The 23,158-nt window shown below is 42.3% G+C and overlaps 1 protein-coding gene across 1 annotated transcript in view; it reads right to left on the bottom strand.

The window, feature by feature from the left end:
* The window catches only part of LOC308084414 (paired amphipathic helix protein Sin3a-like), a 50,882-nt gene extending 28,153 nt beyond the window's left edge, over window positions 1-22,729 (bottom strand). Inside the window, exons 1-10 of the mRNA XM_080427067.1 lie at window positions 22,537-22,729; window positions 15,892-16,132; window positions 13,390-13,584; window positions 10,275-10,381; window positions 7,994-8,363; window positions 6,176-6,433; window positions 4,702-4,854; window positions 3,454-3,612; window positions 1,913-1,999; window positions 1,006-1,124 (exon numbers count right to left, since the gene is read on the bottom strand). Of these exons, the coding sequence (XP_080283193.1) occupies window positions 1,006-1,124; window positions 1,913-1,999; window positions 3,454-3,612; window positions 4,702-4,854; window positions 6,176-6,433; window positions 7,994-8,363; window positions 10,275-10,381; window positions 13,390-13,584; window positions 15,892-16,107 (1,664 nt within the window). The 5' untranslated portion in view covers window positions 16,108-16,132; window positions 22,537-22,729. The remainder of the gene's footprint in view (window positions 1-1,005; window positions 1,125-1,912; window positions 2,000-3,453; window positions 3,613-4,701; window positions 4,855-6,175; window positions 6,434-7,993; window positions 8,364-10,274; window positions 10,382-13,389; window positions 13,585-15,891; window positions 16,133-22,536) is intronic.
* Window positions 22,730-23,158: the final 429 nt, after the last annotated feature.

Genomic DNA, 23,158 nt, shown 5'->3' with positions numbered 1-23,158 from the left:
GGCTGCCAAAGACGCATATCTGCGTTCTAATTAATTTCTCGCCTGGCTGCCAAAGACGCAGATCTGCGTTCTAAAAAAACGTTTTTTTCTTGTTTTTTGACCCAAAGACCAAGGAGATATGATTTATCGAAGATTTAAACTCCTATCCACTTCCTTGTTAACTTAAAAAATCTGTATCTCGGCTCCTGAGTACTTTTTTTTTCAATGAAAAATCTCTGGCAGTCTACAGCAAAAAATCTGAAATAATTCTGGCAGATTAGGTGTTAAGAGCACTGAGGGTCATCCAATTGTATATTCGTCTGTAGAACTAATACAAATGTATCTTTTTTTGCAAAGCAGGGAGCTTCCAATCTGTTTCATTAGGGATTATAAATCCATGAAAGAAAGCCGTTGGAAAACTTCAGTGAGCGTTGTTGTTAACGAGCAGACACTGTAGTGCAGGGGTGGGCAGCTTTGATGATGGAGAGGGCCAATATATTTCCACAGTCACTCCAGAGGGCATATACGGCTTATCTCCGTATTTTAACTTTTTTCGTAAATTAATGCAGTTTCTATGTCACACAAAAGTAGCAAAAATAGCCAATCTAAAAGCTCAAGCCGTGTCGCAGTGTGAGGCGTTTTGAGCTTGTAGATGTGCTATTTTTGAATTGGAATCCTGAATTTCTTTTTGCTATTTTTGAATTGGAATCCTGCAAAAGTAACTTTTTTTTATTTCAACCTAACTTTAACTTTATGAACTTAAATACAAATACATTGGACATTAGAATTGTAATACTAGTTAAGCAACTTAAATACAAATACATTGGACATTAGAATTGTAATACTAGTTAAGCTACTAATATAGACTGAAGTAATTAAAGCAGGTCATGTTTGCATGTGTGGAATTGGAACAGCTGAAATCAATAATGTATCAGTATTCCGATATTAACCTGCGGGCTGCATTAAGTGAAGGTGGGGGGTGAAGGTGTATGCTCTAGCCAGCGTGTATGTGAATTGTGAACATACCCCAGGAATGGAATGACCAGCTGCACCAGCTCGGCACGGGAGATGACCTCCTGGTTGAAGATGAGAAGACAGCGCAGGAAGTTGTCGTACGCCTCGGAGCTCCGCAGTGCTTTCCTTACCTGTTACCACACAAACAAACAAACATTCATTCTGTATATTATCAACTGCCTGAATTACACGTTGCATGCACGCCCAAAACAGAATATCTACAACTACAAGCTCACAAAGGCTTTGGCGTCGGGACACGCTGTGAGCTTGTGGATCTGTGTTTTTTTGGCGAGTAACACCGTTTTTTTACTACAAGTATTAATGAGGCTTTAGTGTCTGAGAGTGCAGACTGAGACACATCCGTAGAAATCAGATTTGAATCACATTTCAACCCCCACCCAGGAATGTGGCCCCAAAGCATTAGACACCTACACCTGTGTGCACCTGTGCACAAAATCTACAAGTGCCGTCGTCTCCTGGGTGGGGTATCATTACATATATTAATCCAACATCGCCCTCATGTGTTCAAAAGGTGTAATGTCTGCAACATAACTTTAAAAATGTCAAGGATCCTCATAACTCTTTATATTGTCTTTGGTGCCTGAAATCCCCCCAGCCGGATCAATAAAAAGGTCTTGTCTCATCTCAGAGTGTACAAATGGCACCAAATTAACCAGGTACCATTTGGTTCTATTCGTACACCATCAAGAGTTACAGACCTACGGGTTCATTTGGAAGCCCCTCTAAGGAACCCTGAGGGTCCCCTGGACCACACTTTGAGAACCACTGCATTAGACATGGGTGGATACAATGTATACAAAAGGATGAGACTTGTCGTTGCCCAATCTCAAAAAAATATTAGAGAATTCAGGTCCTTGGTGGAATGTCGACATGTGAGCGAATAATAATGACTACTGACCTTTTCAAAGAACAGAGATTCTGTTCCAGTGCTGTGTTTGCTGGCTTCAGCCAGGGCATGGTCCTTCCCCATCAGTTTAGGTTTCTTCTGCAAAGGGACAACGATGACATTTACCCAAAAAAAACTGTGTTGATTTTGACAGCAAATTTTAGTCATAGTCTTTTGAATAAAATTCCATTTAGTTTTAGTCATCTGAAATGTTTTAGTCGACTAAATATCATAAGATTTTAGTCGACTAAATCTAGTTGATTTAGTCGTCTAAAATGTGTTTTGTCGGTGCCTTGATGGCGTCGTAATGGCTGACTTAACACTTGGTTGCATGCTGAAAATAGCTGATCTACAAGCTCACAGCGCGTCGCAGCGTTCTGAGCTTGTAGATCGGCTATTTTCAGAGCTCAACCAAACATAAAATGACTTGTCTTTTAGTTCTACTGGATCTCCACTCGTCCCTCACTAACATGTTAGTCTATTTTTTATTTGTTGACGAAATTGCCAATATATTTAGTCTTAGTTTTAGTCATCATAGCTTAGTTTTTATTTAGTTTTCGTCAGTGAAAAAAAGGTAGTCGACGAACATTTTGTCATAGTTTTTGGTCGACAAAATCAACACTGCAAAAAAACTAATGTCTATTTCATTTGTTTGTTCATAATGACTACACTACTAAGACTATAAATGAGTCCCTGCCCGGCCAGCATTGATGTTGCACTCATGAGCTACTTGTCAACCAGTAAGTGTCAGCATTGCAGCTTTAAATGTCATAATATAGTGAAGAACAGTAATTTAACTGTGTGATCAGTGTGGAACCTCGTGTCCACAACGCAAACGGCCTTTTCCTAGCGACGTGCAGGCGAGGGGGCGGGGGACCGGGTGAGCACAGTCAGCACACAGATGTCAAGGCACAGACGGCTGTGTTGTTGACGGACAACGGATGCACGCTTATGAGAAACAACACAAATAAAACCTGGGCCAAACAGTTGCGTGCATTTAGCGCAAGATGAGGATAAAGGAAACATTCAGTCTAAATGTCCAGTTTGCTAATTCACAACTACTACTTTTGTATTTGAAACTTTAAATTTCTCTAAATATAATGAACTTTCACGACAGCCTAAGTACAAATATAATTTATGAAAAGGCTACTATAGGCAACAGTGAAGTCGGACTGAATGACAAAGGTTTTTTTACTCTCTTGGTGTGTTTTGTTGTAGGGGATTATCTGGTACATGTATCTGTTATGAAAGATAAATTGCATCATGAGTGAAACGGCTATAGTCCTTGGGAAACCATAAACCTACTTGGCCTCCATCTAAATGAGATATTTACATTTCCTAACAAATGACAAATTCCTTACATTACAAATCCTTATAAGCTATATATTTCTGGGATGCATAGTAGCTGACTTGACTAGGGGCGTCGCCAGGCTCTCTCTCCACCCGGCCCCCCTCCCCCCTCGCCTGCTGGTCGCTAGGAAAACGCTGTTCGCGTCGACAGCATGCAAAGGGTCAAAACACACAACAAAGTCAACATGAAGAGGCGGGTCTACCTTGATAGGGGGCGTGGCTCCTCCCACTCCAGAGGGTCTCCTGATTGGCAGACCGTTCTGGTTGAGCCTCTGCTTGGTGGCCAGCAGGGGCCTCTTCACGGTGCCCCCGTGGTCGTTACGCACAGACTCCGCCCGGTCCGCTGTGGTCTTGCTGAGCAGCTGTGGAGAGAGAAGGACACGTTTCATCACGTGGTCAAGGGTCCGCGGGGGTGGGGGGGGATACCAGGGGGTCCCCAGCAAAATTAGTGAATAAAGCGTCACAATCATTTTAACCCCTTTATCCATATTTTATACTTTGGATATTCAAAAATAGCAGATCTACAAGCTCATAGCGCGGCATTTTTTAAACATTTTGAAAATTTGTGCAAATCTTTAAATCTTTTTTTTTTTAAGGCGAACAATTTGAACATGAATCTTTGCTTTTGGGAGTCCCTGGCACAACATATTTCCAGGTGGAGGTCCGCGGCCACATACATATCAATTTGGGGGTCCTTGGCACGAAAAAGTTTGAGAGACACTGGTCTACCGACCACACAGCAACAAGACGATGTAGCCTGATTCATACTTCCTCATCGCAAAATAGCAGAAACTACAAGATCATAATGCGTCGCAGGTGGGATGCGTTGTGAGCTTGTAGGTCTGCTATTTTTGTACAGAAACTGTCGTACGATGAAGTGTAAATTAGGCTGGAGGGTCCGAGCATAGCGTCTCTCTGGTGGAAGTCCAAAACAACTGTTACTTCTCAGGATTCCAATTCAAAACGCGTTGCTTCGTGCCGCGCTTTGAGCTTGTGGATCTGCTACTTTTGATGCTTTTGTGGGACGCTGTACGATGATCAAGTAGGCGTTCATTTACGAAAACACGTTAGAATATGGATATAAGAGGTTTCTAAAGATATACTATGAGTAAATATGTAGATAAATGGTTGTTTTTATTGATCTCTCTCTGTTCTCCTAACCTTGCCCCTTCTTTCCTTTCTTTTTTATAGAAATATAAAAACGATGGAGCTTGCACAAATACTAATTTCACCCACTGTTTTACACCTGTAAACCTGTGATGAAGTTGATTCTGAGTTACACGGTCATTTGCCCACTACGCCGTGTTCGACAGCAGTGCGAGCCACCAAATCCGAATTTGTTACGAGTATACAGTATACTACCAAGTTAAATCTCAACAAATACCAGCAACAATCACAACCAAAACGATGTTTCTCTTGCAAATCGGTCACACTTGCTGAACAAGACTCACCGCTGAGCTGTTGGCGTCTGGCAGGAACTGTCCAAACTCTGACAGCAGGTCCTCCTGGTTCTTGAAGAGCCTGGCCACCTGAGCGTAGACCTCCTGCTCCGTCAGTGCCGGAGTGTAGTTGCCCCCTGCTTCTTTAGCGTTTCGCTGCTCCTTCTAGAAAAGAAAGGTGGCAGGGAAGACAAAAGAGGTCAAACTGACTGTGCAGTACTATGCATCAAAATAGCCTCTATAACATTGTGTTATAACTCTTATCACTCTGTAAATATGTATTTTGTTTACTATTGCCAAATAAAAACAAAAAATCAAAGAAAATTGCAGGTTGACAAGCTCATCTGCTTTTTCAGCATTTTTTTAAAAAGTGTGGAATAAAATTACTACATTTAAACAAAAAAGACTCACTCCTGCCGGCATAGCGTAAATACGCAGCGCTCCCATTAACTCATTCACTGCCACTGACGTAAAAAACGTAATTTGTCCCGTTTACCAATCCTGCCACTGACGTAAAAAACGTAATTTTTTTTTTTTCAAAAAAATTATTATTTTTTAGTTTTTTTTTCAAATTTGACCCAAAGACCAAGGAGATATGATTGTTTAAAGATCTACACTCCCATCCACTTCCTTGTTAACTTAAAACTTAAAAATTCTGTATCTCGGCTCCTGAGTACTTTTTTTTTTAAATGAAAAATCTCTGGCAGTGGGCAAACGCGGTCAGCAATAATTGTGGCAGTGAATGAGTTAACACATTAACTGCCAGAGGTATTTTCATATTTTTTTAACCAGTGCCAGAGTTTTTCATTGGGAAAAAAAAGTACTCAGGAGCCGAAATACAGCATTTTAAAGTTTTAAGTTAACAAGGAAGTGGATAGGAGTCTAGATCTTCAACTAATCATATCTCCTTGGTCTTTGGGTGAAATTGGAAAAAAAAAACATTAAAAAAAAAAAAAAACGTTGCGGCTTTAAAGCGGTTCGCGTAGATCTACGTGATTGGCAGTGAATCAGTTAAAAACCATTCAAAAACATACGCTGCGCTCAACAAAAAAAAACCTTAGTGGACACACACAGCCCCCTAGTACAGTGGTTTTCAACCTTTTTCATATCAAGGTCCACTATTTATTTGGCATTTGAGCCACGGACCACCATTTGATGACATATTTTGTTATCGTTGGATAAGATTATGTCCACAATTCCATGCTGTATTGATGTTGGTAAAACAGGAGAGACAATAGGAAAATGTTGATCAAAATAAAAAATATTTAATGCAGATATTTAACTATTTAACTTTTGAGAGCTCTCAAAGGTTAAAGATCTATAAAGGGTCCATTTGGTTACCAATTCTCCATCATTTATCAGGGGACCACCTGGAACCCCCTCAAGGACCTGGTTGAGAACCACTGCCCTAGTGTAAGTAGAGCTACAGTGGATGGATGCTCAGTAAAACATCAATCTGTTTGTATCAATGAGTGTGAATTGTGACCTGATAGGTGTGGAGGATCTCCAAGAAGGCTTTGTAGATGTCCGGCTGGCCCTGGAAGCGGTTCTTGATCTTGTTGACATAGTTGATGGCGTGGTTGAACTCCACGGGCTGGTTGTTCTGGAGCGGTGGCCCGCCAGCGCCGGAGGGCGTGCTGCTCACCGGGGTGTGGGACTGGACCGACGGGGAGCGAGGAGAGGCATAGGTGGGGATGGAAGGGTTGGGCTGGCTGGTGGGGGTCAGGGCTGGAGACTGCATCGGCTGTTGGAAACGGAGAGAGAGAGAGAGAGAGAGAGAGAGGATGTAGAGAGGACAGGACACGAATGTCACCATTAAGACCTGAAGCCGATTCTACAAATGTCTTCTAAATCTCAACACTTTTCTGAAAAACTTATGTTTCTATATAAGTGGTGCTCAAACTTTTTCATGTGGACCCCCAAAATGATATGAATTTGGCCGCGGACCCCCATCTCAAAATATTTTGTTCCAGGGACCCCCCAGAAGCAAGGATTTGAGTTCATGTTTGCTTTAAAAGAATATACCGTAAATTTCGGACTATAAGCCGCGACTTTTTTCCCATTTTTCGACCCTGCGGCTTATATAACGGTGCGGCTTATCTATGGATTTTTACAGCTAACGGCCACTAGGGGACCTCCTAAATCTATGGATTTTACACCCGCGGCTTATAGTCCAGTGCGGCTTATATATGTTCCAAACATTCAATTTAGCTGCTGCGGCTTATAGTCAGGTGCGGCTTATAGTGCGAAAATTACGGTATATATATTCAAAGAGTTGCACACATTTTCACGATTTTTCAAAAATAGCAGATCTACAAGCTAGTGGTTATACTCGATTGAGCATTTAAAATGGGGATTGGGGAAACTAACAGGGGCAACCAAAACAAAGCGGCACCGAAAAAACGGAACCAGCAACCACCGTATTTTCTTTTGTTTTTTTCAGTAGGCGTGGTCTACTCTAGACCGGAACACACGGGCCAGTTTGGAACGAATAACAGGCTTTCCTCTGAGGTAGAAAGTCTGGCGGTGACGCAAGGTTACCACAGCTGTGTTAGCTATGTTGTATTAACATACTCTACCATAAAGATTGGTTGAAATAAAATGTTTTTGGCTAACAAAGTCATGGATTTTAAAAAAAGTGTTTGAAAACTAAAATAAGCCTACTTCAACGCTTCTTTCAACAAGTCCAACTCACGTCCAGTGGTGGAAAAAGTACTCAAGTGTTTTACTTAAGTAAAAGTATCAATACTGCAATGTAGAAGTACTCCGTTACAAGTAAAAGTCTGGAATTCAAAATATACTTGAGTAAAAGTACAAAAGTATTGGTATCATAATGTACTTAAAGGAGTACCGGTAGTTCACCCAAAAAATGACTTACTTTCTGTCAATTGCACACCCCATGAAGCCTTGAATCCATGGATTTATTTGTGTTTTTGTTGCATTCCTAAGCCAATAATTTGATTCCTGTCTCCTACCGGCTAATGTATCCGGTAGGAGACACAAAGTAGATTCTTTGTGTCTCCTACCGGAAATATACCCGGGCATCAAATTATTGGCTTAGGAATGCGACAAAAACCAAAATAAATCCATGTATTCAAGGCTTCATGGGGTGTGCAATTGATAGAAAATAAATCATTTTTTGGGTGAACTTCTCCTTTAAAGTACCAAAAGTAAAAGTACTAAAATGTTTGAAAATAGCCGATCTACAAGCTTACAACGCGTCGCGATGCGACGCGTTGTAAGCTTGTAGATCTGCTATTTTCAAATGAGGGTTTTCCAGTTCACCCGGCAGGTTAATAGGTACCTTGCTAGTCTTGGCCGCGGTGGGCTGGGAGGGCGTAGCCGGGGAGGTGGTGGTGTTGGTAGTGGTGGTGCCGGTGGTGTTGTTGGGACCGCCGCCGTGCGGGCCGGCCTGCTGCAGCAGACCACTCTGGTGCTGCTGGTGGTGGTGGCTGAGGACGGGTACGGGCGGCCCGGTGATGGGGAGGTTCTGCACCGAGATGCCGTGCGGGGTGATGTAGTGGATCTGGCCCGGCGTGGTCACGTTGACCAGGTCGTTGGTCTGCACCTCGATCTTGTAGCCCGGCGGCAGGAAGGTGTTGAAGCCCATGATGAGGTCCGGGTGGCCCTTGAAGAGCTGGGACACGCGGCTGATCACCCCCGGAGTGTCTATGCTGTTAAGTGAGAGAAAAGAGTGTAAAGGGCATGTCTTCATGTCAGTCATCGTTTTTGATTGGTTGAATACTTTATTACAGTGGTCTTCAACGTTTTTCAAGGCCAAGGACCCCTTAGCTGAGAGAGAGATGAACCCCTCCACTACCTATTGTATTGTATTGTGTTGCAGATTCATATAATAGTTTCGTAAACTTTTTGACAGTACTGTCAATGTGTAGCGATGTGTTTTCAGTCAGTTGACCACTTAAACCCCCAATACTTAGAAAACTTGTACTCGGTCTGCTCTTTTTCCTCCTCTTTGCCGAAAATAGCAGATCAACAAGCCCACAACGCCTCACGCTGAGGCTGCTATTTTCGGCTAATGTTCCCCTGCAGAATAGGGATGCTAGGGTTCAAGTGATTAATGTAAGAAAATAAAGAAAAAGGTTTATATATGTTTTTTCTGTGCTGTTCTACATATTGCCAACCAGGTGAAGAAATCACAGACTGAGGCTTTAACCTTTGCTTTTATATGAAACATCCGAGACCATTAAGACGTCATGGAAGACGCTTCTGAACATATTGCTAGTTTGACCACTTCAAATGCTTCAATGTTAAAATAATAACCCAAAACTAGCCGGTCTCTGTCGCATTGAGAGCTTGTAAACAAATGTAACTTTGTTAGATAATATATATATATATTTATATATATGATAGTTTGTTTACGCGTCTTGGGTCAGATTCAACCGGGGTCAGTTGCGGAAACTGGAAGTATATAGCCTTGTTTTATGTGGCATCATGTGCTCTTAAGGCACATAGTTCAGTTCATTTTCTTTTCCACAGGAAAACGAAAACATTTAAACAAACTCTCTCTATGACCTCTTGCACACCTCTGACAGTTTGTCTTTTTTTTTTCTTCTCCAATCCGGTTCAATTCCATACATTTTTTGGGATGTGTAATACAACTGACTGAACAATTAAAACATTTTGTGCAAGGGCTTCTACTCGGTGAGCCACCAGGGTTCCCCCTCCACCGTGTCACGTGACAAGAGGACAGACAAAGTGACTTTTACTACTGTGCAAAGACACTGGCAGGAATGTCTCTACTGGGGCTCTCCACTAGCATGTAACCTCAGCTTCCTGTCTCTCATATCTAAATAAAGCAACAAAGAACAAAACATGAAATTGCTTTTTAAAAAAGTCCCCGTTTCTTGGTACATACATCAGACACATTGTCACAGAAATAATGTATAGACTCTGAGAGTGTATATAAATGGAACCAAATCATTTTGGTTCCATTTGTACACTTTCAGAGTAAGGGTCCATTTTGGAACCCGATTGAAAGAACCCTGAGGGTCCCTGGACCACCACTTTGAGAAGCACTGAACTATAGACCACACTGTTGTGTAGGTTCAGTGTACATCAGATGAATAAATGCCTGCACTCTCAAGAAGTACTGCTTAACCCATTAAGGCGAGAGGTTCCGATTCTACAAAATGTCTTCTAAATCCTAACAGTTTTCTGAAAAACGTATGTTGCTTTAATATCAGTGGTTCTCAAACTTTTTCATGTCAAGGACCCCCAAAATTACATGTATTTGGCCGCCGACCCTCATCTAAAAATATTTTGTGCCAGGGACCCCCCAGAAGCAAAGATTTGAGTTAAAAATGTTTGCTCTAGAAATATGTATATTAAAATATTTGCACACATTTTCACGATTTTTCAAAAAAATAGCAGATCTACAAGCTCATAGTGCGGCACTCGGTGCCGCGCTATGAGCTTGTATATCTGCTATTTTTGAATAGCCAAAGTATAAAATAATGGTGGTTACACAGATGCGTTCCCGGTTTTAATGGGTTAATGTACTTCAGTGCATTAACTGTGATTAACGTTGACATATTATCAAGTTGACTAAAACAGTTCAAACTGACCTCTGGGATTTGAACTCTTTCATGATGTCCAGGAAGTCATTATAAACTTGAGGCTGGTTCCCAAACTGTAGCTTCACTTGGTCCAGATAGGACAAGGCATCTTCAACCTACAAAATAAAAAGTGAGCCCAGTTACAAAACATCATCATTATTTATTTTTTTGCAACGTCATTATGTGAACAATAACACGGCTGTCCCGGGTTTCCAACCTTTGTTACAACTTCCTTTCTGTTTGTATGTAACTGTTGGACGACAAACTATCAGAGAAAAAGCTGTTAATTAGCCAACTAGACAGCCTAAAAATGTAACAATAAACTTTAAGTTGACGTGTATTATTATCATATGTGTTTATAGTCTAAAGAGCTGGCAGGATGTTGATAAGCGTTTCATGTGACTCCTAGCAACGATAGAATGTTAAAACCAACTATGAGTGTGAAACATAATATCGACACCTTCCTAAACTAATGGCCTACGTAATAGTTTTTCAGAAAAAAAATAAAACTGATCCAAAACTATATGATATTTCTTCATCATTTCACCCAAAACGTTTATAACGAATTATGACTATTAACAAACTGTCTGTCAGTTATGTAACATAAGAGATTTAAATATGTTTAAATGGGATTAAACCTGACTTAAGCCAAACAAATGGCCCACGTCTGGAGTAAATCAGTAAATCATTTGGCCTAAGTCACAAAACCGTGTGACTTAGGCAATTTTTTAGGCCCAAAAAAAATCCTATTTTGGCCTACGTCACACTAGGGCAGGGGTGTCGAACTCATTTTGGGGTGAGGGCCAGATCGGTCAAATGGTGACTTGATGGGGGCCGGAACAAGTTGCGGACGCACATGCGCGCTCACACGCACTCAGACACTGCTACTACTTTTTTTAATGTATTAAGAAGAATAGCTACTTTAACACATTGCATGCCAGTCGCGTAGATCTACGCGAACCTATTTAAAGCCGCAGCGTGCCAGTCGCGTAGATCTACGCGAACCGCCGATTCCCATGTTAAGTGCCCCAGGTGCACTTTCCGAATTTTTTTGATCCATTTCCGTTTCCGGTTTCCGGTCGGAAACGGAATTATTCGGGTTCCGGTTTTTTCGATCGTATCCGCTTCCTGTCTGGGATCCTGTTTAAAACTCGATTTTCTCTGGTTGTTGTTTTTCTCCTCGCTGATCACTGTTTACCGTTGATCGACTGTAGCTTCAAGATGGCGGCACGGATTTGGATTTTGGTTTTCGCTGGCCGTTTCTCACGGATCCGCTGTGTGTTTAGAACCAAATGAACGCGCACTTTTAACTTATTTAGCGAGGTCTGTGGCGACATGAAAAAAACTAAAAAACAACAATAAAACGCTGGCACTGGTGAGTACATTATGAGATTAAACTCTGGCATGGAATGTGTTAATCATTGACATTAAAAACAAACAATGCAATTTGTAATTATAATAATAATAATAATAATAATAATAATAATAATAATTGTAATAATAATAAACCGAAGTTAAACAATACCTGGTAGTGTGGGTGGTTAAATAATTAGATTTATAGAACAACAGTGGTGTAAAGTAACTAATTACATTTACTCAAGTACTGTACCTAAGTAAAGATTTAACGTATTTTTACTTTACTAGAGTATTTCCAATTTCCAGTACTTTTACTTCTACTCCACTACATCTCACTTATCATAACTATAATCCATATTTAGATCAGTTATTTAAAACATGTTTATTTATTGTGTAGAATTATTTATTTACTATTGTGTAGTAATATAATACAATATGTCTCAAAACATTAGCATGCCATACAGTTGAATTATTGCAAATTAAACTAGAAAAAGAGCTCCTCGGAGCACAGGTCTGAGGTCAGGTCAGGTAGGTTATTTTGGCCTCCTGGTGGCGCTATAATAGGCCAATGTGAAAAGGGTGCCATTTATTCCTACACTGCATGCATGATTTGAGGTATTTTGTTCTAAAAATGTGTTTTACTAAATTTGACCTGCTGGTGGCGCTATAACAGAAACACGCACACGCACACACACACACACACACACACACACACACACACACACAGAGAAAGACTGGTGACGCGAGGTTACACACACACACACACACACACAATCAAAGTCAAGTGTTCACAGCTGGTGTTAATTATTTTGCCCTACAAACTATCATTGACTAACGTACGAATGTTACACCTTCTGACAAGTGGATTCTAGTTCAAGATGAGAACAGTTACAAAGGAAGCCTATTCCTTTCTCACTACCTTCAGTTGAGACGCTGCTGTGTGAGGGGGGAGAGGTGAGGGGGGCGGGGTGAGGGGTGAGAGGTGAGGGGGGCGGGGTGAGGGGGGAGAGGTGAGGGGGGCGGGGTGAAGGGAGAAATGCAGCCACTCTACTCCTCAGACGAGAGACGCAACGGATATATACTTCTCCATACAACGGTGTTTTACCGGATTTGTGATGCTGTTGAAAAAGCGCTCTCCAGTAGCCTACAGGTAGAGTTGAATGGTGATGGTCCTCTGTATGTTAATGACCTTGGCTGTGGCTTCACGGCTTGGCCATTGTTCTCATAGAACAAGTTTGTCCAGTATTCAGACCCACTGACCAGGCAGCCTAAGAAGCTGCTGGGCGCTGCCGTTTTTTTCTGCCTTTTTTTTTCTCTCTCGTTTTTTTTCCATTAGAGGTAGTATTAAATGGCGTTTTCTCAAATCACCTCGCGGGCCAGATTTGACGTCGTCGCGGGCCACAAACGGCCCGCGAAACACCAGTTTGACATCGCTGCACTAGGGTGATGCCTGGGCCAGCCAGATTATACTAAAAGGGGAGGGAACAGCATGATCCTTTTCAATTAGGCGATTTTACCAGAGGTGGCCAGTGTCATGAGGAGCTGACTTAGGCAAAAATAACATTTTCCTCAAAAAAATTACGTAGACCATTAGTATAGGAAGGTGACCAAATCTGACATCACGCTTTGAAGTCCTAAATTTAAAGGTTTTTTTTTTTACAAAAACATATTACTTACACCCCCTTTAAACAACGCACATTTTCATCAACACATTTACATCAGAACAATGCTGTACTTATCTTGAAAAAAAAAACAAAGTAAAAGATACCTTCAATCGTTGAAACTGCTGCCCTTGGGTGGAGGTCATGGGGTTGGGAGGGTGGGGGTGACCCTGGACCACCGCGGGACCACCCGGTTGGGACTGGACACTGGCCGGGGCGTGGGAGTGGGGTCCCACGTGGGCCGCGGGACTGCTGTGTCCGTGTCCGCCGTGCCCGCCGGCGCTCTGAGGCATCGTTGGCACCTGGAGAGAATTTTTTTACAAAGAAAACTTGAAATCGCTTTCAATCTTTTCAAAGATTTGCACACACTCACGATTTTTTTCCCTCCAAAAATAGCAGATCTACAAGCTCATAGCGCGGCACAGAGTGCCGCGCTATGAGCTTGTAGATCTGCTATTTTTTTTTTATCGTGAAAATGTGTGCAAATCTATATTCATTTTTTTTAATCGAACATTTCTAACTCAAATCTTTGCTTCTGGGGGGTCCCTGGAACAACATATTTTACAAATGTTCCCTTTAAAAAAAATATATATTCAAAGATGTGCAGATCTAAAAGCTCATGTGCCACGCGCTATGAGCTTGTAGATCTGCTATTTTTGAATAGTCAAAAGAAATCTAAAATGACAGAGAAGCGTTCTTGGATTGAATGGGTTTACTGAAAGTAAATAACCAAAAATAGCTGTGTGTGTGTGTGTGGAGGGGGAGGGGGGGGGTTATCAAAAAAGATAACTAACTGAAACTGTGTCGTGTCTTTACAAAGCTGAAACAAATTAAAGGGATATTTCACTTTCAAAAAACGTGTGAGCCCCCCAGACCGTTTTTAAGTTGCTCGATTCAGTATTTAGATATTTGATATTTTATCAGACACGCCCCCTTCCTATACAAACCCATTATAACTTCAAAAAGCTAAAAACTGAATCAAGCAACTTAAAAACGGTCTGGGGGGCTCACAAAAGTAGAGTAGACGATAAAATGACCCAACGTTTTTTTGAAAGTGAAATATCCCTTTAAGATCATAGAGAAAATGTCCTTAGTTTTCGTCTTTGTCAATTGATTTCATACATATTTAGGCCTAGTATTGTGGGTAGATATGAAATCTAGATAAAGAGAATGATGCCAGTACTTACTCACATTCTGTCCTTCCGGGCACTTATAAATTTAGTTTAGTAAAAGTAATACCCCATCTTACTTAATATAAAATAATAAAATGTGGCGGGAGGGACCAGAACGCGAGCACTGGCCTGGCATCCTCCTCTTTCTCTTGCCGTGCACTCTGGGCAAGTTTGTTCTAAATCGTTTATATTTATTTGACTGAAGTTGTGGCTCACATTTCTTCAAGTTGGATATGAAATCCCCCCCCCCGGGTCATCTACGTGGTTTAAGTGGATATAAAACCTGCTGTGTAGATTAGTAAGAAGTCTATAGAAACAGTAATACGCAATAACATGGTGAATTTTATTTCTAATTTAGCGCAGCAGCAGTCGTGACAAACGGACGCGTTTTCGGCTACTGAGGCCTTCATCAGCGTTTTTGTTTGTCATGACTGTCGCGACGGTAAATTAAAGAATTCAAAGACAATTCACCTTCTGAGTGCGTACTGTTTCTATAGACCAGGGGTCTTCAACGTTTTCAGGCCAAGGACCCCCTAGCTGAGAGAGAGATGAAGCAGGGACCCCCTACTCTATATTGTATAAAATGGTGTTTCAGATTAAAGGTTTTATTTGACCTAGTCTGCTCTTTTTTCCCCTCTACACCTATAGCCTCTTTGCCAAAAATAGCCGATCTACAAGCTCTCAACGCCTCGCAGAGCGAGGCGTTGAGAGCTTGTAGATCGGCTATTTTTGGCTAATGTTCCCCTTAGAAAAGGAATTCTAAGGTTCAAGTGGTCAATGTAAAAAAAACTAAATCATTTCACACAAAGATTTGGCGGACCCCCTGTAGTAGCTCTGAGGACCCCCTAGGGGTCCCGGACACCCTGTTGAAGACCCCTGCTATAGACTGTTCACTGAGAGTCTGCACCCGTCCGTCTGTCCTTCTCTTAACCCATCGAGGCCTGAGGTTCCCGATTCTGCAAAATGCCTTCTAAAATCGGCTAAACGGTTTTCTGAAAAACGCATGTTTCTATATCAGTGGTTTTCAAACTTTTTCATGTCAAGGACCCCCCAAAATAATATGAATTTGGCAGCGGACCCCCCCATCTCAAGATATTTTTGTTCCAGGGACCCCCCAGAAGCAAAGATTTGAGTTAATGTTCGCTTTAAAAGAATATATATATTCAAAGATTTGCACACATTTTCACTATTTTTCAAAAATAGCAGATCTACAAGCTCTTAGCGCGGCACTCTGTGCCGCGCTAAGAGCTTGTAGATCTGCTATTTTTGAATAGCCAAAGTGTAAAATAATGCTTTTTTAGCTCAAATGAAAAAGTGACACAGATGCGTTCCAGGTCTGAAAGGGTTAATCAAGCTCAGCTCTGGACTTCTGTCCCATAAGTATCTGGATAGATTAGTAGAAGTGAAGAACAACAACACAACAGTGGGTTTGTGTACCTGGTAGCCCTGTGGGATGGAGTACTGGATCCCGGCAGAGGGCTGCATGCTGTCAGAGACAGAGACGACCGCCTCCAACGCGGTAGGGGCCGGAGCTAAGACGCGCGGCAGGAAGTTCTCTGCTCCTCCTGGGGCTCCTGGGAGACGTCGGGCCTGCTGCTGGTGCTGCTGAGCTGTAAATAATATCGGTTCCTGGTCCTCCGCACGTCTCTTCATTGTGTACTCATGCTCCAAAAGGGCGCTAGGAATGGGACACAAAGAATGGGAGGAATTTTGAGATGACATAATACGTTGCCATTTCTATCATTCCCATCCATCTGTGTTTCATTCTTAAAAAAGGAACCAGGGTTAACTGCAGGTGAGTGTGACCACACTGTACTGACACTAAAAACCACGGCACAGAAAACACCACCTTAGGGGTAAAGATTAAAACACATGAGCATGTGTGCATCCATGTTCACTGAGAGAGAGAGGGAGGTGCGGCCTAGGAGTGAAGCCCAATGTGTGTGCATCACATGGACAGGGTTCGACATTAAGTCTTGTCCGGGACATGTAATTAACAATTAAGGACAAGTTACCAGATTTGTCCATCCATTGGGTGCTTTTTTTTTCAGCTGAAACCATGTTCCACACTGTTGGACTGCCATCATACAGTTATGCAATTAACATCCTATCATTAGTTTTCCACATAAGGCATGGTTACAAAATGCACTGCTTGCAGCTTAATATTATATTAAGCCTTTCAAATTTTATATTTATATAGTACTCAAATCTTTTTTTCAGACGAGGTTTGGCCTTTGAAATATTCTCTCAGTTTCCTTAATGTTAAGGGTAGTTGTGTGGTCGGTTATAAAAAAAAGAAAGAAAAACATTTCACTGACATGTTTAAATGTCAGTGAAATTAGTTGCTGCAAACATCCCTAGAATAAACATAGGACCACGATTTGTGTTATCCTTTTTTAGCCTTAATGTCTGAATGTACCTCGTGCTGTTTACATTTCTGACTAATCAAGTATTCAAATCAATCAAAAACACAACTTTAATGGACAGTCACTGCCTAGGACAAACAACAAATCATTTGACAACTTGACTTTTCAAACCCGACCGCGAACTGACATAAAGAAAAGCCGTAAAGGAACCGAGACATATTCTCAACTACTAAACAACTTAGTCTGAGTCTTTTCACAAAGCTAGGTTGGTAATTGTAAGACAAGACAGACAGGCGTTTTTTTTCCCCACTGAAAGTTGCGTTACCATAACGACGGGCGGGCGGCCCCCGTCGTTATGGATGGGTGCATGCACAAAGCTCTGATTCCCCCCCAACCCCCCACCATCATTACATTATTCACCAGGCAGCCAGCAGCACTGTATGTGCGGGAAAATACTGAATATGAAGGATGTGAGATAGATGTCATGATGAACTCAGTGTGTTTCACTGGAGCACCAACGCAGGGTGTGTAGGCTGTCAACGTTATGACATTTTACTTGACGATTAACCCGTTTAGACCGGGAAAGAATAAGTGTCATTTCTAGATTTCTTTGGGCTATTCAAACATAGCAGATCTACAATCTCATAGTGCGGCACTATGAGCTTGTAGATCTGCTATTAAAAAAAAACATTTTTGCAAATATTGAATGGGTTAATTGTGAAGAAAAGAAAATTGTAATTATCTCAAACACTTGCGATTATCTCAAATAATTGTGACAGGCCTATAAACAATTAGCACAATGTGCACAATGATGTTTTGGTATTAGCCATACAGCCAACCAGTTGAAGAAATTGCAGATTGATGCTAAAGTCAGCCATGCCAGCCCTGACCCAAAAAATAAAGGATAGTCATTTTGTATTTTAAAACAAAATGCCAGATGCCAAGAGGGCTAACCTTTGCTTTTATGAAATATCTGAGATCATTAGGATTTTCTGGAAGATTGAACATGCATTCTATTGCTGGTTTGACCGCTTCAAGTTCAAATACTCTTTGAAAATAGGCTGTCTACAAGCTTACGACACGTCGCGGCGCGATGTGTTGTAAGCTTGTAGACAGCCTATTTTCGTTTGCATGACATGCTGCCAGGCATAGACATGCTGACTATATCAGTGGTTCTCAAACTTTTTCATTTCAAAGACCCCCAAAATGATATGTATTTGGCCACGGACCCCCCCCCCCCCCCCCATCTCAAAATATTTTGTTCCAGGGACCCCCAGAAGCAAAGATTTGAGTTACAAATGTTCGCTTTAAAAAAAAAGATATATATATATATATATACATATATATTCAAAGAGTTGCACAGGTTTAAGATTTTTCAAAAATAGCAGATCTACAAGTTCATAGCACGGTGCACCGCGCTATGAGCTTGTATATCTGCTATTTTTGAATAGCCAAAGTATAAAAAAGGTTAAAATTATTGTGACGCTACATATTAACACATCTTGCTGGGGACCCCCTGGAACCCCCTCCTCAAGGACCCCTGGGGGTCCCCCGGACCCCACTTTGAGAACCTAAATGGACTATGGAATCCAAATGAATGAAATCGGTCGTGACTGACTGTGAACTTTAATCCATTGAGGATGTGATAGATGTCATGATGAACTCTTGTGTGTTTCATTCGAGCGCCACACACACACGTCTGTGTGGGTATTCTCTCATGGGAGGCTTTCAAGTCAGGAGTACTGATCAGCATTGACAGACGACCACTGTTGTCTCTCTGATAATTGTGAAACCAGCAGCTCCCAACCTGAATGTAATGGACTGACTGACTGGCTTAGTGACCCCGGTTGCCAGATCTGCTTATTATAATTTCCCCGCAAGATTATATTTGAAAATAGCCGATCTACAAGCTCACAACGCGTCGCGATGCGAGCTTGTAGATCTGCTATTTTCAAATAGCTGATGTATACGTTAAAGTGCTCATGTGGCCCCATAGTCGCTTATTTTGGGCTGTTTTTTCCTAGACCTGGTTGCTTGTTTCTCTTACAGAATCTGGCAACACTGCTAGTGACCCCGGTGCCAACTCTCACACATGGGTGAGACGCCACAGAAGAGGAGGGTTGCTGCAACAGATGTGAATTTGGAAATTCATGCGATCTTTCTGCAGGACAGATTTGGTTATTTTTTCTAAATTTGACGGTAGAGTGAAGTCCAGTAATAATACCTTATTTATTTTGCTGTGAATAAAAGTGCAATGCATTTATTCTTGATTTCTATATGAAACAGGATAAACGTTTTATTTTATTTTGTGTAATGCTCTTCTGCATCTGCACAAATAGTAAGAAAACTATTGATATAGTCTTGTGCTAGATATTTGCATGATCAACTTATTCTACGTTTGTTTTATTCTAATTAACAGCCTATAATAAGAAAAACATTATTGCTTTTCTCTTTCCCCAGGCAATGACAGATTTCGCCAGCCTTGGGGAAATGGCAAAGCAGGGTGGCCTCTCATACCCAATAAAAAAAGGTTGCCCACCCCCCTGATGTGCACTGACAAGACAGTCCCTAACAATCATATGTACAGTACACTGCTTCAGATTGGTCGCTGATAATTATGTACACTACTTTACAGATGGAGCCTAACATTACGTGCGCTTCTTTACTGACAGAACCTAAGACTATGTATACTACTTTAATATAGACGGTCCCTACCAAGTATATACACTGTCTTTACAGGCAGTACTCCATATAACATGCCGTCTCTGTTGAGTGGAAACCTCATTATGTCCAAAAACTGGTACTTCTCAGGATTCAAATTCAAAAACAGCGAAAGTAGCAGATTGATAGGCTCAAAAACGCTTGTGGATGATATGCTACTTTTGTGTGACGCTCTAGATAGATGATATGATAGGCCATTCATTTACCAAAAAAAACACAAGTTAAACATGGAGTTAGGGAGGTTTCTGCCAGACAGCAAGTACGATAAAAATGGTACAACATTAACATACAGTCCCTCAACTTGATGTACTCTGAGTCTCCATAACATCCAATACACTACTTTACGGTTCAACATTTACATATTAAAGTCCCTTACATCAGGGGTCTTCAACGTTTTCAGGCCAAGGACCCCTTAGCTGACAGAGAGATGAAGCGGGGACCCCCAACTACATGTTGTATAAAAATCATGTTGCATATTAAACATTTTCATAGATAGCGTCATGCTATTCATAGACGTGTGTATTTTCAGACAGTTAATCACTTGAACCCTCAATACTTAGAAAACTCTTTTTTTTCCCCCTATCCCAAACTTCTTTGCTTGAAAATAGCCGATCTACGAGCTTGTAGATCGGCTATTTTCGGCTAACGTTCCCTTCAGAATAAAGTGGTTAATGTAAAAAAAAAAGTTCCTATCACACAAAGATTTGGCGGCCCCCCTTGTAGTAACTATGAGGACCCCCTAGGGGTCCCGGACCCCCCTGTTGAAGACCCCTGCCTTACATTGATGTACACTACATCACAGACGGCCCCTAAACACAGGGTACTCTCCGTAACATCCAATACACTACTTTAGGGACGCTCCCTAAAACAAATCCGTCATAGGATCCGGCGGGGCCAGCGGAGGCATTCAGCTCTGCTGTTGCCAGAAAGACAAGCGGTAGGTCGAGGAGACAGAGAGAGAGAGCCGCGGCTGTCGCGTCGAGTCGGAACAACATCCGATCCCCCCCCCCCCGACCTCAACGACGAACAACCGCTCTCCGTGTTCAGATAACAAACAACATCCGAACCCCCGGGGGGCCTCAATGAACCGAAAATCCGAACCATCTACCATTTTACTACACGAAATAAACAAGACGGACTCAGTCGAGTCTGCTGCGCTAAACAGCAGCAGCCCAGGCAGCAACCGAACCAACCAACCACCCAGCAGCCAGGCTGAGGCTCTCATCCCCTCCCCCCTATCTCTCTCTCTCTGTGTGTGCTGTATGTCTATGCGACTTTATCTCTCTCGCTCTCGCTCTCTGCCTGTGCTTGAATGCTTGGAGGTTGGAGCTGCTAAACCCCACTCAGCTGTCCGATCATAGCTGACGTCGCCCGGCGGCCTCTCTCGACTCCTCGTCTCGTTCCCTCCGCTTGTGTCCGCCTCAACGCGCGCGTGTGTCGGTGTTGTTGTGAAAAGAAGGCTACAATCTCCCAAGAAAGCCAGTGTATTTAGTGAGTGTCATCATCGCCATTCGCCAAGCAGAAGTTTGAGCCCCCCCCCCTCCCACACACACACACACACACACAACAAGCGATCAGAGCTAAGCAGAGATACTTTACGATCCACCCAATAAACACCACCGATCGAACCCTTTTCTTGTCTCTCTCGAGTCTGACCCTCCCTGTCTGATAACACAACAGGTTCAAGACCCTGGTGGACCCTCCGACCCTGTAGGATCACAGCGGCGGTGGGGGGGGTGTACACTTGTTTACGTTAAGCTCAAATTATTAAGTCCATCGTAACGACGATGTCGCTTCACCCCGACACAAACAGTACCCGATCTACACCGTGATACCAGGAGGGTTACTGGAATAAACATGAAGGGAAATGTATATAATGTCAAACCCACCACCCCCCAGTCCGATTAGCGTTTAGCCTTCTCAATGCTAACGTTAGCTTAACATTTGTGAAGGTAAAATAGCAGCCCAGGCTGACCGGGTAGGACACCCTAACCCACCCAGTACTGTTTAATATGAAACGTTCATATTTAATAAGGTGTTGTGACTGTGTTGTGACTGACGGGGGAGCATGATGTGGAAAAACAAACACCACAAACACACACAACAACAGACCCTCTTATAGAAAACGTGGTGAAACTCTCGTTTACTTCACTTACAAGGTTAGCTAGCTAGCACGGCAGTGTTGCCAGATGCGTGTGAGAGAAGTAAGCAACGAGGTTCTAGGAAAACAAGCTACTGTTATAGGCCACATGAGCACTTTACACCTTATTTTATACAAATCAGCTATTTGAAAATAGCAGATCTACAAGCTCACAACGCGTCGTGAGCTTGCAGATCTGCTATTTTCAAAATAATCTTGAAAAAGTGACACATTTTTTTCGAACCTTTTAACACAAATCAAGTATGGGGTCCCAGCTATTTTCAAAAGAATCTTGGAGAAAACAAATTATTTTTACAGATCGGGGGGGGCACAAATACATCTTAATTTGGGGTGGTCCATGACATATTCGAGTACCACTGGTTTAAATAATACATTTAAAAAAGTGAAACAAGCCCCAAATAAGCAAGTACTCTTTAGACACGAGCCCCCCCAAAAAAACACAACCACCAATATTTACAAGCGACTTGACATAAAAAACAAGCCCTAAGTCGCTTACAACCAGTAGACATGGCAACCCTGCTAGCGAGCAGCAGCTCCAGCTACATAAGCTACACGGCTGGGTTAGCTAGGAGTTTTTTTTTTTTAGCATTTTAGCATCTCGGGAGCTACGACTTAAAAAAACAACGACACGTTTCACACAAAGCCCACCGCGTCAACAAGTCTGTTCTCTCTCACACAGAGAAAACACCACATCCCTGTAGAACTGAGGGGTGAAAAACGTTAAAGTGAACGTGAATTAGCCATCGATGCTAACGGTGGCTAGCTGGAGCTGCAGCAGTCATTATATATATATACCCAGGGACTCAACGATGCTAGCACAACATGCTAACTTACCTTAGCGCGAGCCTTAGCGACCAGCAACAACGCGTCCGCGCCGACACTCTTCTTTTGTTTGTTTTTTTTTATCGGTCAACTTCTCGACGAACTCGAAGCCTTGAACGTGAGGGTAAAAACGGCGTTAAAACGAAGGTTGACGCGCTAACAGCAGCTAGCCGCAACCGCTAACAACAACCTGCTGCCTGGAGGAACAAACCGGAGCGACGTTCCTTCAACACGGAGGGCGTGGCCACGGCAGGCAAGGCGGGCGGCCCCGCCCCCCGACTCCGCCCACCGGGCGCCGCCGTTGGCCCGCCGCTTAGGGCCGGGGCCAATGGCGCGGCCGGACGCGTGGCGCGCGCACCGTCCCATAGGCCGGCGGCACGCTCGCGCCAAGTACAAAAAAAAAAATGACGTAGCCTCCTGCGCCAGTGTTAGTGTACACTACAAATACAATGAAATGTGATATATTCTATATTATTATTATATTATAATAGTTATAAGATAATAATTGTTTTAAAAAATATATAATTATACAAAATATGTATACACACACATACACATTCTTAGTGTGTATACTTTTAGGAACTTTATGGTCTTGGTCTCCTCAAGATAGTGGTGTAATGTTTTTGAATGTAAC

This window comes from Gymnoscopelus braueri (assembly GCF_963280865.1).
Source record: "Gymnoscopelus braueri genome assembly, chromosome: 1".
In the NCBI taxonomy this organism is placed as follows: domain Eukaryota; kingdom Metazoa; phylum Chordata; class Actinopteri; order Myctophiformes; family Myctophidae; genus Gymnoscopelus; species Gymnoscopelus braueri.
Note: the sequence above shows the minus strand (reverse complement) of the source record. Positions and strands in the feature narration are given on the sequence as shown.